This window comes from Scatophagus argus, chromosome 6 (assembly GCF_020382885.2).
Source record: "Scatophagus argus isolate fScaArg1 chromosome 6, fScaArg1.pri, whole genome shotgun sequence".
NCBI lineage: Eukaryota > Metazoa > Chordata > Actinopteri > Scatophagidae > Scatophagus > Scatophagus argus.
Window position 1 is genome coordinate 25490138 of NC_058498.1, and position 12192 is coordinate 25502329.

A 12192-nucleotide genomic window follows, 5' to 3' on the forward strand; every position below is an offset into this window, starting at 1 on the left:
ACTGGAATGAAAGATGGCGAAATGTCAGCAAATGAAAGATTCTTTACGTCCCACTTTTTCCATTTTCTTCTCATCAAAAATGCCTATCCTTGTGGATTGTATGTAAGAGGTCAAATGGGCACATTTTTAAAGGAACTCAAAGAGAAAATGCACGAACAGAGTCAGGCAAGAATATAAGGGAGAAACAACTCACAGCTAGCGGTGAAGTGAGCTGAGGGCACCAGCTTGTTTTACATTTACAGTGTCAAGCCTCAGGGTCAGCCAACAGCAGCCATGGGAAATAAATAGCTTAATAATGGTGCAATCCATTTGCTTCTTCTCCACCTACCTCCACCGCCTCCTTGAAACCTCTGATAAACCTTCTGTGCTGGATTGACTTTCACGTACTGACTTATTTTTGCATAGTGCTGTAAAAGGCAGCATTTTGCAGCTGTACATTGACCATTCTCATGACCCCACTGTAACCTGTTGTGCAACTTGTATGAGTGGATTTCCATGGAAATGGGGAGCAGCTTTTGGCTCTGACTGTAATAATGGATTTTGAATTACATTGAACTTTACATAGCACAGTTAACGGTTGCCAAAAGTTACTGTGAAAATGTTTTGCCTGAAAGATTCTTGCATGCTGGACAAATAGGATTTAAACTGTGCCTGGAACATTTATATACCTCTTCTCAGTCTGCCTCTTTGAAAATGTTGCTGTCATACCATACTATCAATCATTATTTTAGTGTTTCCCATAGTGTGATGGGCTGCACCGGTTTATTTGTACCACCACAGTTTTGTAATGAACACGAAATCATCGAACACTTCCCCATATTAACGTTAAGTATCTCTAATGTTGTTTTGCATTTCTCAGTCCCAATTAGTTTGCCCCCAAACTCCTTGCTGTACATGCATACTTCAATTAGAAGATGAAGTGGAGCTATCCTTCTGGTCACAAAAAGAAAGAAAGAAAGAAAATAAATAAATGAGTAAATAAATACTTTAAAGTTACATTGATTTGCTAGATTGTAATGCACCTCTCATCTGTCTTGCTAACCTCGCTGGGCATCGTTGGTGTGTCTGTCTTGCAGGGCTGTATTCTGTACCTTTGTGCCTGACAAAAGTGAGCATGAAATACAACTATTTATTACATTTGATAAATGCCAACAGGCAACAGTATTTATGAAGTACAGTTTGGAAAAGACAAGCATGTTGTGTGCAACCACATGTTCCTACAGGCATGCACATACTGAAACTTGTGCTTTCCAGCAGCAACCTCTGCATGGGTCATACAGTTCAGACTGTATATTGGCATGATGGCATTCTTTATAGGTGAAATTTTTTAAAGAAATTACTATTTCATTCATCAATCAAGGTTTAGTTTCAGCTCTGGACTAATGTAAGATGAAAAGCAATGGACTGAGATTGACTATTGAGTATAACTTAATTACCAGGCAGGCAGCAGAGCCAAAGCTCAGTGTTGTACTTTCAAAAATGTCTTATTAATGTTATTTGTGATCTGGCCACTTAATCTTGCTCTCAGAGTGCAGCAGATTAAAAATGTTTCTGAAGTTGTGCACTGCTTCTGTGGTGTCCGTCTTTATATATGGTATGGTACAGTAGAAGCCGGTAACTTTTGAGCCCGAAGCCCATTTCTCCAACCTCTGTAACATGTGTTTGTCCATGTAGCTGCCTGATTCAAATTACTTTCTAATTTGTAAGTACGGGTGGCCTGCCACAATATGTATGTTACTGGGTATTATGTAAGCAGAAGGCTGGCAAGCAGCAGGCTGTGAAAAAACTAATCTTTAGGTTCTGCTGCTTTCAAAGTTACAGCAGAGAAACAAGCTCTAACTGGAGGAAATGTCTTGGCAAAACGACAATATGAGGGCACTGTCGAGGCAGGAGCTGCTGCATCACGGTCAGCATTACACTGACCTGGCACTCAAGAAGCCACTTCTACCTCCAAACAATAACACCTGGATTCTTTGTCTGGGGACAAAGATGTCTCATCTGAGACAAAGTGTCAGACATAGTGGTCTCCCTGTTTTTGTTGTCTGTAAGCTCCTATATAGAATATTTAACTACACTATATGGGCTGTTAACTATTACACCAACAGTGACTTGACATTGCATTCTAATTACATAGACCGATATGCAGCTATAACAGCTTCCACTCTTTTGGGAAGGCTTTCCACAAGATTTTGGAGTGTTTCTGTGGGAATTTTTGCCCATTCATGCAGTAGAACATTTGTGAAATTGGAAGAAAAGGCCTGGCTCGCAGTCATCCCAAATGTGTTTGATGGGGTTGAGGTCAAGGCTCTGTAAAGCGGGTCAAGTTTTTCCACCACCTTTCTTTGTGCACTGAGGCACAGTCATACTGGAACAGAAAAGGGTCTTCCCCAAACTGTTGCCACAAAATTGGAGGCATAGCATTGTCCAAAATGTCTTGATATGCTGAAGCATTGAGATTTATCTTGGCTGGATGTAAGGGGCCTGGCCTAACCCCTGAAAAATAGCCCCATAAAGAGGTGTTTTGGGATACTTGTGTCTATGCAGTGTATTTGACTGCACTCTGTTTCTGTAATGAGTGTTAAAATTAAATGTAATGTAGCAATGAAATCTCATAGATTTATATGTTTGACAGGATGAGTAGATTATGAAATCATTTATTTTGCATATTTTGGATGGTAAAGCATATTGAAACTGTCTTAGACTTCATTTAAACTGTCCTAAAATACTTCATGAACTCCATTCATCCATCCATTTCCTATACTGCTTTTCCATCAGGGTAGGGTATCTCAGCTGACAGCAGGCGAGAGGCGGGGTTCACCCTGGACTGGTCGCCAGTCAATCGCAGGGCGGACACACAAAGACAAACAACCACACACTCTCACACTCACACCTAGGGGCAATTTAGAGTAGCCAATTAACCTAATGTGCATGTTTTTGGTATTGTGGGAGGAAGCCGGAGTACCTGGAGAAAACCCACGCAGGCACAGGGAGAACATGCAAACTCCACATAGAAGGGCCCAGACCGGGATTCGAACCTGGAACCCTCTTGCTATGAGGCGACAGTGATAACCACTGCACTGCACCCATTTTATATCAGCTCATATTTCAAAAATTATTTATCTTGTTAACATCTTTTTCAGGCTTGTTCACTCAAAAGGGGATTATTTTGTATGGATTATAACTTTTGTCTTAATTTTGGAGATTGGGGTCATCATTCCTTTACTACTGTTAGCATAACCACTGTACTCATCAAGCTAATGAGATCTGGAAACATGGCACCATTGCTTAAAGGATGTCTGGTGGACAAAGAAACTTTGACAGAAAGACAATAGTCAGACACATGTTAAACCTATTATCTGGTAGAGAAAACCAAGCATATATGTAATAGGTAAATGATATAATGACCTGTTATTTATAGACTAATGTACATGCTTAAATTTGAACTGCTGTATTTAGTTGGGTGACAACTGAGTTTGAAGTTTTGGCATGAGGTTACTGGCATAGGTGGTGAGATGTTAATGCCATTCAATGCCAAAAATGTACACAACCTGTGCATAAAGGTGAAAAGATCAAGAGGAGATGTTGCTGGGTGCCAAACTCTTTTATGAGACACCTTTTGTCATTCATGTTACAAATGTGACCTTGATGACACCTACTGCTCATACGAATGATGCAGGTCCAGGTATTACGACTGTGTCTGGCAGTGGCTTGGAAGCAGATCCTTTTGTGTGCTTGTATTCGCAATCAGTCTGACTGATGGTTTTGTTTTGTCGGTGACTGCTTGCCAGATGTCAAAAAATAAAACTTAGTGCTTACAATGTTGTTGGTTACCAGAACTATTAGTTTTTAACAACAGGAATGATTCTTTTAAGATACCAGTGGAGTTTTTTTGTTTTTTTTACATTTTATTTTTACACACACATGTATTTGTCACTAAAACACATTTTTAGTGTTTCAGTGTTAAGCATGGGAAGTACAGTTCCTTCTTCATAAAATATTTGTAAGCCAGTCATTTAAAATGTTTATAAAGGGGCCATCAATTCATTGGTCATGGCCAGAAAACATTTATGTTTAATGTGTTTCTCACACAACCTGATCTCACAGAAATCATTGACATACGCACGGATTGTTGACAATGCATTACGTGGTACCCACACGGAATGTGGTAAAATTACGTGCGGACACCACGGAAAACAATTCCCGTAGAAAGTCAATGCAGAGCTTTTCCGTGTGGGCACCTCAGAAATCAGCGCCAATAGAAAATATCAATGAGGGGATGGATCGTGGTAATTACACTGCTGCTTGAAGCCCTGCATGCTGCCTCAGTCGGACCATATGGAAAACAAAATTCTTTTTGGGATCAAAAAGAATTTGTGTGAAGATGTGTGTGAAACATCCATGTTTTAGAATTTGTAGGGGTTTGTTTTGGCTGCTGAATGAACAAACCCAAGTCACCTTTTAACCGTACGGCATGTCCGCATTCCTCCCTAGCAACTGATGTGTTGGGTATTTATACGACCATCAGTCAAACTGACGTGTGCACGTCAATATCAGATTACTATTTGCCCATGATTTGTCTTGATTTAAATATAAAATGCGAACCAAAAGCTTTTGTTAGCATAATGTGTTAAATGGAGATGTAGAATAGCCTGCAATCAAGCTTGGTGGGACATAAAAATGAGACTGGAGGATCGTAAATAACCACACGTCATTGGAGCGCATAGTAAAAAATATGCTCCTGGAAAAAACGAATTTTGGAGATAGGTTTTTTTTCACGAGGCAGCGATGGCGATTTTTTTTACATACATAACTTAAGTTTGGACAAACTGCAGTGACACTGCTTGACAGTGGTATACAACAGCAAGGTGGTAATTCTAGCTGGATGTGCTTTTTTTTTGTTTTCTTTTAATTAATCATGTCTACATTAGTTGTGCATTGTTACATTTCAGTTTCTTGTTATTTTGTATTACTGCAACCAACTGTTGACCAGTGAAATAAAGTGATATTTGTTGGTGTTGGTTCACGATTCCTTTTTATTTTTCATTCATTCAGAGCAGACTTTTCAAGGTTTCTTTGTGCCAAGTTTCCACTTACATCTGCCTGCTCTCTGCCATTATTTATAAGAGTGACAGGTGCTGCTATTATCAGGGTAAGGATGTACTCAGCTGCTGTTACTGGCAGTGCATTTCAGTAGGTGTGGCTACAGGCATGAGACAGCTTTTGAAAGAGCATATTGTTATTGCAAGAACTACAGCAGATGTACTGTGGTAAGATCCTTGTAACTTGCCTGAAGCTGTTTCTCTGTCAGGGCCTTTCAGCTCATGCTAGTTATCTTCTCTTCCCTGCACTCACCTCTCTTCCTTCCCTCACCTTTGTCTGGCTGTCTTTCTCCCTTAGGCATGCCCAGCTTCATCAAGTCCCCTGACGATCAGACAGGGATTTCAGGAGGAGTGGCGTCTTTCGTATGCCAGGCGGTGGGTGAGCCCAAACCTCGCATCACCTGGATGAAGAAAGGGAAGAAAGTCAGCTCTCAGCGCTTTGAGGTACAACTCAGTAGCAGGCCTCAAAGCTCCCCGTGTGATGTCTTTGAATGTGCAGAAGAGTTCTTTCTCACACTTTCACTGCTCATTAGCTCTCTGCTTTTGTGTACCAGATGGAGAGAGACAGAGGAGGATAGGTTGCGCTGTAATTTTATCCTTGCACTTACATCGTGTCAACACACTTTCTCAGGAGTATGTGTGTTTTGCAGCAGTGAAGCTGAGCTGTATGCTGTGGTTGTACTTAATACCATCATGCACAAAAAACCGTCCTCCTAGTGCCTGTTTTAAGACCACTTAATGCAAATCAGGTTAGCAGCAATATTCTAATGAGAATACCTGAGGCTCAGCATCACAGTACGTACAGTGATCAGTGGCTGGAGGTTAAATAGTGGCAGTGAAAGGTTAGAGTGAAGAAGAGCCAGAGTCCAGCACATGATAGGCTATTGGGTTTATTCAGTGGGTAAGTGTGTGTGTGTATTTAAATGCACTGTTACACCTCGTTCCTCAGACTGCCAGTGTTCCAACAGGCAGTTATCACTGATATTTTAATGGACTCTGTTAAATGAGTAGATTACAGCGTTCCAAAATTATCCACAGAGCAACAAATAATGAAAGGTCGAGCATCAAAGTTTTAATCTTCGCTTTGAAATGTTGAAAGTGTTTTAGGCCTTTGGAGTTCCAAAGCAGTGTGTGCTGTGGAAAGACACACAGAGGAATGTATGAAGTTTGTTTTAATGACACTGAAAAGGGTTGCAACTAAGGATATTTTTCATTACTTTTTGAATTAAAAAGTTGATTGCTTGTTCTATAAATAATGAAAAATTTCCATTGCAAGTTCCCAGACATACACATGTTCCTTATATTAAGTAACCTTCCGCTTCCGAGACGCTTTAGATTAAACCACACTAGTGGTGTTGCCATAATGAAGGAACATATTACACAGTTCGGTACTATTTTTTTATCAGGCTGTGAGATACATAGATAAAGGGTATTAGCATAAATGTATTGTTGATTTTGTGGCCACACCCACCAGTAGACATATCGGTGGAATTTGAAGACTACAGACTTCAGGTTGTAGAGGTTGAAGTCACCTGCAGTAATAAAGGTTGCCTCTGGATGTGTTGTCTGTTGTTTGGTAACTGAAATGTTACTGACGGTTTAGCATAGCATATTGGACCTATACGCTGCAGAAACAACATCAGAAGTAAACTGGACACAGACAGTTCTACACATTAACCATGAGATTAGCAGAGCAGGGACTGTCAATTATAGTGTCCAAGCACCAAACTTTATTTACGGAAATGGACAGACCCTCACCTTCTGCTGCTGCTGTGGGGATGTAGCTCACTGGTGAGGGAATTGCTGTTTTCATGTTTTCAAGTCTTGATATTGTAGTTCATCATTTTATGATTTTGTTTGCCATTGGCTATTTCTACAGTGCATGTGAACAGCCCTGATTCCACAAAAGCTGGGGTGTCTCATGAAACCCAGTTGCACTTTGTACTATTTTTGATTGAGTGCATCTCAAAATGACTTGCAGATGATCACATTCTGGATCTCTGAGGTGAGCGATAGATTTCTGATAGAGCTGTTTGTGTCATCTCTATGATGTGCGCATATAAGAATGTTCTGAGTGAACAAACTTGAAACTAAAGCTGATAAGTACTGATTTGTAACAATATACGAGAAAGATAATTGATTGTTCAGTCCTTCAAATATTGGCATTGAACCGAAGCTACCAATTCAAAGCAGCCTTATTAGCCGTAACCTTAACTTATATTGTTGCTTTAAATACAGTGTGAAATTAATTATCTAATTATTTAACAGTGTTGCTGGTCAGTGAATAACTAAAAGTTTTGAATATTTTTGGATGCAACTGCCTGATGTGGTTTGACGAAAAGATAAACTGAACAAAATACTCAGTGGGGTGAAGTATGTCTTATAGCTTCCACAGTACATAATACATATGCATTGGTCCAGACCGTCTAAGAGTCATTTGAAAGTGCAGAATGTTTGTGCGCTATGATAAGCTGATATTTTATGCATGCAGCTGCAATTGCTTAATTAATAGTATTATATAAGCCTTCTGCAGCACTCTAAAGCAGTAGGAAAACTCATTAGCTGCCAGCCAACCCAGATGACTTCAAGTGAAGTGACTCAACATGAGTCCTGTGTAGATGGAGACACTTGGTTCATGTCATCATGAGTAATAGGAATTATCTTCCACCTGTCTGCTCAGCATTACTCAAACTGATGGCTATCCTGTTGTGCAGGGAGACAATCCACTTCTCCACCTCCTCTTCAACTACCTTTTCGTTAAATTTTATTCAGTATAGATTGATTGATACAATAGAAAGAGACTCTTTATTACTACAGGTCGTGTGTGTCATATCAGTCCAGTGTTCCTCATATGCCTATGCATGAGTTGGTCCTATTAAATGTTTAAGAAATATATTTTATATATATGTATACTTCTGCACTGAACACACAATTTCATAAACGTTGCAGTTGCATTGCACAGAAAGCTGCTAACTGGGGCACATAAAGCCTTCTGCTCTCAGAAAGGGTGACAAAGGTTATGCACTATAGCAGTCCAGCAAGGGCCAGAGTAGGGGAAATCAATACAGTCTGTCATTCAGAAAAAAATCTGGTAGATAAAAGCACATGAAAGTGACAGGGACAAAACCAAGAAGATATCAACAGCCAGCACTCTATGAGAACAAATGCTGAAAGCAAAGAATCACTCACTCACTCATCTCTTCAAAATATACAGCAAACACCAATCTAATCCAGTTAACTCTCTTAGCTACATAGCAAGCTAACATTAGATAGCTGATGTTGAGTTAAACATGTTTGCTGTCCATAGACATTAATGTTAACTTTCATATTGTCAAGTCACTTACCAAACCTTGGTGTTTTCAGGTGTCTGGTGAAGTTCGATGTGGTCGATTTAGCATTCTGTATTGTGATATAGCATGGTGTTATCTATGCAATGTCATCTTTGCACCTGATGTGTAATGATAATAAAGGAGGGGAGGTCACTCAGTTTGTGCTCATCACACATTCCCTTCATGTTAATGGGCCAAATCCTGAGTCCCAGTCAAGTCACAGGTCTTTTGAGGAAAAGTTTGTGAGTTAAGTGTGATTCAAGTCCAAGTTAAACTCAAACACATATCTCTGCTGTGTAGATAGCTCTTCAGAAATATACAGTTAAAATAAATTGGAGTTTAGATAAATCAAATTAGAACTCCACCAGGTATTGACATGTGATCTGTATCTGGTTGCAATGTAATAACATCTAATTATGAGCTTAATGAGGCTGACGTTACCTTACCTGTAATAAATTAAAGCCAGAGAATACAAGCATTAGTACGCCTTCTTTGGTCATGTAACCCTCGTATTGCACTTTGTAGTATGCTAGATATGCTAGTTGATTCAACTGCATTCTGATTCTGCACACATTTACTTATTTCTTCTTATTTACATTAAATGATAATATCAGGTCTAAGTAGGGTCTTCACTTTGTTATTAGACTCATAACCCATTTGAAAGACTCCATTAGTGACTCGTTGAACTTCCTTGGTCTTGGTTCCTTGGTTCCTTGGTTCCTACAGTCCTGGACCATTTCTGACTTCCTTTACAATGGCTATAAGATTGGCTCACATCATTCAGTAACAGCTTTCTCCTTTGGGCTAGTGTTCCACAAACTGATGGCTTCCTCGTGTGCAAGGTCGGTTCACATCCTTTATGGCATTAAAAGGGTGCAGAGCTCCTTCATTAGGGTAATAATGTAATTCCTGGCAGTCAGCTTGTCAGTGCCCTGACCTTTGAGTCTTAACCCCACTACCCCCCAACAACATTCCTAAACACCCTCACATACCTGTTACCCAGTCAAGTTCATCATTTGCTTCGAAAGCTTTAAGCAACATGATCAAATTCGGTGAGTCTTTTTACTTTCACTATCTCAGTTCTTCTAAATTTAACCTTCCTCTTGTGTTAGCTTTCCGTTACCTTCCCTTGTGTTAGCGGGTCGGTTTTGACCCGTGTCTTAAATCAGCCATACAATACCCTAAAAACAATTATTTATCATCCCATTTGTTTCTTACCTCTTGGTTACCTTGTTAGGCTTCCTTATCCATGAAAAGATTGGTTTTAATATTTTTCTTGTGGCCCCCTGGGCCTTTCTTTTCACAGCATACCCCTCGTTTTCAATATAAAAAAAATGAAAAAATGAAACTCAAGAGAATTATATAAATAAATAAAAAGTTTTATGTTACCTGACTATTACTGAGGGGGATTAGAACACATCTCTTAATTGTTAAAATAATAATAATAATAATTTTAATATTATTAACTATAACTAACATCCATGGTGTTACGGGTCAATTTCGACCCGTATATATTTACTTAAAGAAAAAGGCAAAAAACAAGTCTTTTTTTTTTCCAAAAATATTACTTTAATACAAATACAAAAAGAAAAGCAGAACTAGTAATAATACAAAATGTAGATTTGCAAGGTCAAACACACAACAACCATTCAAGCAAATCAATCATGTGTGGCAAAAAGTGGCACTTTCAGTGTGTTCTTTACAGAGATATTTTTTGCAGGTGAAGCACAATGTGTTTGTCTTTCTGTCCTTATTGCTGGGGCAGACCTGACACTTTTTCTTTACAATCAGGTGGTCTCTCTGGGGTTGTGGCTGTGGCTGTTGTGGTTGATGTTGAGGCAGGGCTGGCTGAGGAGGATGCTGGCGCTGATGCTCTTCGTGTTGCTGCGGGCGTGGACGGGGTGCTTGGTGTGCTCTGCAGCTGTCTGACCAAGGCTTCTCTCAATGTGTGCCTTGACAAGGGAACTTCCTAGCTCCTCAAGAAACATTCTCTGCTTGTTTTTTTTGGTTGAGTTCCACCCTTGGTGAATGTGGGTCCACGACACAAATCGATGTACAATGCAGACACATCGAGGATGTTGTAAAACACAACCATAGGCCATCGCCTGGTCATTCACTGGCAAGTGTAGGTGGCAGTCAGCTTGTCCAGGTTGTCCACTCCTCCTTTGTTTTTATAGTCCAGAATGATTATGGGCTTTTTGTCACTTCCTGATGACACAGCTGCATCTTTGTGAAGAGTGGACATCAGTATCACATCTGTCGTTTTTTTGGAAAGTATGAAACAGCAGTGGTGGTGTCTGTAAAAACAAATTTTGAGGAAGGTGGGGCCCTGTCCTTCACCTGCAACATTTCAGGGTGCAGCTCAGGTTTTTTTTTTTTTTTTTTTTTACTGTGCCCACCATGGTGAGTTTCCTCCTGAGAAGTTCTCGTCTGTCTTTATTTATTTTGTCAACCAGGCAAAAAGAGAAGCCTTTAATTGAAGTTCAAGTGGTTGGAGAAGGAGCTGGCTGTGGGCTGTTGGCTGATAGTGTGTTTATGATTTCAGTTTTGGCACTTATTATTGTTTTATAATCTTATATTATAACTGGGTCAAAACTGACCCTAACAACACAAAGGTCATAATTTTCACCAGAGCATTTTATAATTTAGTAAAAAAAAAAATTTTTATTTTATTTTGTTTAAATAGAGATTCCTGACAAAGTCAAAAAGCCTTGATGCAATCAACAAATTTATGTAGTACTTTTATGCATTTAAAACCTAAAAACGGGTCGGTGCCGACCCTAACACCAGAGGAAGGTTAAACAACAAGTTTGGTTAATCACTGTTAATCACAATCCATACAATACACTACAGTGGCATCACTAAAGGGAAGCCGTTTTAGGCTTAAAATTCATGCAGACAGGTTGTAAACATCCACCTTACAGACTGACCCAACTACCATTTAAATTACCTTTATAATACCAAGATGTGAAATCTCAATTACATAAATTACACCTACATTAGATTAGACAAACTAACCAACTCTACAAATACAAATATAAATAACATATCCTATTGCTTTGAAATTACTTTTTTTTTTTTGGCTCTCTCACAATATGCCATGTTGGTTAATTAAACTAAACAAAATCAATAAATGAAATTCCTAAAGAATGAGCAGATGCAGCTGAGAGAGAGTCATGTTTAGATCTGCATTGATTGAAGACACTCAGGAGTTGGAGGCCAACATACCTTTACACATATGTATGCACTCATGAGGTTGAAAAGACTGATGCATACTGTAGGTGCTTTGTTTTATGAACTGATATAGCAGCGACATTGCACAAAAGCCCTGGAGCAGTTATATTTTGCAATGTCAGTTCCACAGACACACCAGATTTATGATGCAGAATAACGTATGGTTCATGCCTGCAGGACTCTGGGCTCTATGGATATCCTTGCTGCAGAGTTACATATAAACATGCAACAGAAATATTTAAGATCTTCTGTTATGTCACCATGGAAATTGCACTTAGGTAAAAAGAGTAAAAAAAAGAGTAAAAAAAACAAAATCTTGAATAAGAATACATCAAAATTTGGGGGGAATCTGCTTTTTGCTTTTGCTCAAAGATTACAGGCAGACCACACTTTTGTTCTAGCTGTGAACTATAGGCAGCCTAGAGGCCTAGAGGTTGGAGAAGCGGCTTGTGATCGGAGGGTCACCGGTTCGATTCCCCCACCCGACGGGCAGGAAAAATTTGGTGCCCCCCCCCTCCATTAGCCAGCTG

General features: G+C 39.5%; 1 protein-coding gene across 13 annotated transcripts in view; it reads left to right on the plus strand.

Moving 5' to 3' along the window:
* Positions 1-12192, plus strand: part of ptprfa (protein tyrosine phosphatase receptor type Fa) — a 284242-nt gene that overhangs the window by 109328 nt on the left and 162722 nt on the right. For all 13 annotated transcript variants that reach the window (XM_046392938.1, XM_046392940.1, XM_046392948.1 and 10 more), the window contains exon 3: positions 5398-5543. In XM_046392938.1, the coding sequence (XP_046248894.1) occupies positions 5398-5543 (146 nt within the window). The remainder of the gene's footprint in view (positions 1-5397; positions 5544-12192) is intronic.